Below are 3,381 nucleotides of genomic sequence, written 5' to 3'. Positions count from 1 at the left end.
GCGCGGCAAACATATTGTTTTTGTAGAGTACATATGTCTGTACAGTTGGCTGTACGTTTTGGATGCTCAGCTGTGCTCTGCCATTTTTTGGCGTTCCAGTTTTGTTGACTTACCGCAAGTCAGAGCGSTATTCTTAGGCACCACCATAGACCACTTGCAATTGCGGCTTTGACATTGCGCTCGGCCAGTTATGTACGCACATATATAGTATTTCCATGTTGTTATATACATTTTTACATGGATTCGCCGCACGCAGTTAAAATAAAGTGTCTTCTAAGGCTGCTTAAGTTGTTTTATGACCAAAAGATTGTGGAAACGCAATGGCATTGCTTGAAAGCATTAGAGATATTAGCTGGCAATGGCAATGTGCCATTGGTGGGTATTAGCGCAGCAACACGCTGACACGCATGCGCTATTTATCACGCACACACATTCACAWRTGCATGACATGTGTGTCTAGACGCGCCAAGCATGCGCGCTGTGTATTATAGAGTTATGCAATCAGCTGCGCATGCGCGGTCGCAACGAGTCACGTGAATGAATTGCAATCACTTTTAAGCGAAAAGCAATTTGCTAAATCGGTAAGCGTTATATTTGTGACAAATTGTACTGCGGAAGGGATAGGAAAGAGTCGCACAGCCACACACAGATATGGACAAATAACTGGATCGTAAATATATTTTTATGATTCTAGAAAGTGAACTGGTACTTATRTGTATAGCTTCGAACAGATTTGTACAGAACTAAGAGCTGTCACAATCGTAGGAGTTCGTACTAGATGCTGCACAATAGGCATCCTTGTTGAACTTTAGTTTCCGAACTTGTATGGCAGTGGATGAGCTGAAAAAATCCARGCACTTTCTCCTCCATTATCCAGYATTTGCAAGACTGRGGTTAAAATATCTCGATGGTCTTCTCTTGGGCGAAGTAAATAACATAGTCGAAACTGGCATTATAAGGGACTCATTCCGATTGTCATAATATCCTTTCCAGACTTTATTGTTAWCGGAAAATATTTCGTCGGTTTCGTTGTGTCTCAAGCTACGTACCGCGTTGTCAATTGTTTTCACTCTCATATCGGGTACGAGTTTGGCCGCGGAACTGTGTTTGGTAATGCCCAAATTGGCATCAACAAATTTGTTGATTTCCAAGTGCCTTATGKTCTATTATATAGGAGTTTTAKATACCATAAAGGACCGGCATTCATAGCTGTCTAAGTGAAATTCCTTTAAGGATCGACTTCTTAACCTAACCTCACTTAAGCTAAGAGCTTTGGAAGCACCAATTCGTACGTCCGCCAACGCCACGACCAAATTAGTTGAATGCGACTACGAACTGTTGCTCMGTGGACCGTATTCTCCAGATCTGGAGCCATGTGGATATTTTTTTGACTCCAAACCTGCCTAAGTCACACGTAAAAAAAAATATAAAAATAAAAATAAAAAAATATGGATAACTGCTTTACAGACCTCCAGAACACATATTATTTGACGATTCAAATAAGTTAGACCAAAGCTGGGTCAAATATATCGYGCTAAACGAAGACTAAATTGCGTAAAAACCCGAAATTTTTCTATAATTCTCGTTCTGCTTTAGTAAGCTAAATACTTATCGGCCCGCTCCGTATGTGCCACATATACAATTCAACACACTGAAAGTGCATATGTCGCTCTTTTTGAAGTCACTGACCTTTGTGAAATTGAAATTGAAATCGATGCGTTTCTTATCGTGATTGCATCGCTGGTCCGTGATGCAAGAAATCCATCATTGATATGAGTGTTTTTGCAGTTGTTTTTGCGCGGCACTCAACTCATCTTCTGCTATGCATGCGTACACTGTTGGGTGGCCRCAGGGATGTCTTTGGCAGTGGTTGGTATTGTCTGAGCGCCGATTGTGTTAATCAGATTAACGAGACTTTGGCTTGATGTGTTGCAACATGTGAGCGCTGCCACATCCACACAGGAAGCTGAGCGATAAGATCGAATTTGTGTGTTCTTCGTGAAATTGATTTCATATAACAATATGAATGTATTAAGTACTTATGTGATTTCGGCATACTGATATTGGTTTGGCGTGGTGATAGAAACCAAACCAACAAAGATGGTCTGGAATTATTTTATTTACAAATTTTAATTATTTATTTACGTATGTAATATTTTATTCAATAGTATATAGGTAGGTGATTTATTTACGAAAAATCGACAGTTTGTATAGCACCCTTATACTATAGTAGCTCGATCTGAACAGTTCTTTCGGAGATTGCAGCGCAGCCTTGAAAAATGTTCTATGCMAAATTTCGTGAAGATATCATGATAAATAAATAAGTTTCCTAAGGAGCCGCATTTCGAGCGACTATCTATCAGGAGCGCAACATGCTTGCTCGTATTATAAAGGCAAGTCAGTGGATACTGCCCTGCATACTACCGTATCACAGCTTGAGGAAGCCATTTGGATTAAGGATAACGTTGTTGGGACCTTCCTTGATATTGATGGAGCTTTCAGCAACCTTCTGGCTCTGGAAAGCCATTCGTCACTGCTCTAGACGGTCTTGTGGTTGAATCAAACCTCAAACACCTCATTCTCAATCTTCTGTGCGAATGAGTGATTGAAACGGAATGGTGTAACACACGAAATGTACTAGGGGTAYCCCAAAAAGTGGATCCCCTTCTATGAATCCTAATCGTTCACGACCTGCATAAAAAACGTGAGGTTCGTGGCTGCCTGGTGAATGGCTATGCAGACGATGTAGCGCTTATGGTCGAAGGAAAGTTCGTGAGTACCGTGTACGCGTTAACGAAGGGGTTTCTTAGCGTCGTAACAAATTGGGCGGTGGAAAATGGTCTCGCCAACAAACCGAGATGGTATTACTCACTAGAAGATATAAAATCCCGGTGGCACCGCTGCTGMAAATGTAGCCAGCAACCGGCGAATATAGTAAAATATCTAGACAATCTTAATCCTGGATAGGAAATACTRCTGTAAAGGAGTCATTGGCAAGAGATGAGGTCGCTCACCGAAAGTGGTCCTCTGGCTCTATGACGCCATAATCAAGCCCATTATTCTATGGATGCGATAGTGGCTGTTAGACTCAGAAAATCTGGGTTGTTAAAAGAATGCGTATATGTGCACTCGGATATTCTCACACACTTTAACTTCAAAYCGGATGGAGTCGCCAAACCGAACTCTTTGGGCTTATTCTCTGCCTATATACTGACGATGGACCATGGGTGGCAAGAAGCCGTTAGAGGAGAGTGGCAGCGAGCTTCTTTACGGATGGGTGGAGGCTTGGCAGGAAGGTTGGTGGAGGGGTTTACTGTCAGGAGCTCACTGTCAACTCACTAAAAATCAGAATCAGACATCGAAATTTATGGGCTACATACA

The 3,381-nt window shown here is 41.7% G+C and overlaps 1 protein-coding gene across 1 annotated transcript in view; it reads right to left on the bottom strand.

The window, feature by feature from the left end:
• Positions 1 to 3,033: 3,033 nt before the first annotated feature.
• Positions 3,034 to 3,381, bottom strand: part of LOC108969859 (luciferin 4-monooxygenase-like) — a 3,658-nt gene continuing 3,310 nt past the window's right edge. Inside the window, exon 6 of the mRNA XM_018934843.1 lies at positions 3,034 to 3,097. Within this exon, the coding sequence (XP_018790388.1) occupies positions 3,034 to 3,097 (64 nt within the window). The remainder of the gene's footprint in view (positions 3,098 to 3,381) is intronic.

This window comes from Bactrocera latifrons, unplaced genomic scaffold (assembly GCF_001853355.1).
Source record: "Bactrocera latifrons isolate USDA-ARS-PBARC rearing strain unplaced genomic scaffold, ASM185335v1 scaffold_269, whole genome shotgun sequence".
NCBI classification, from domain to species: domain Eukaryota; kingdom Metazoa; phylum Arthropoda; class Insecta; order Diptera; family Tephritidae; genus Bactrocera; species Bactrocera latifrons.
This window is presented reverse-complemented; position numbering and strand designations above follow the sequence as displayed.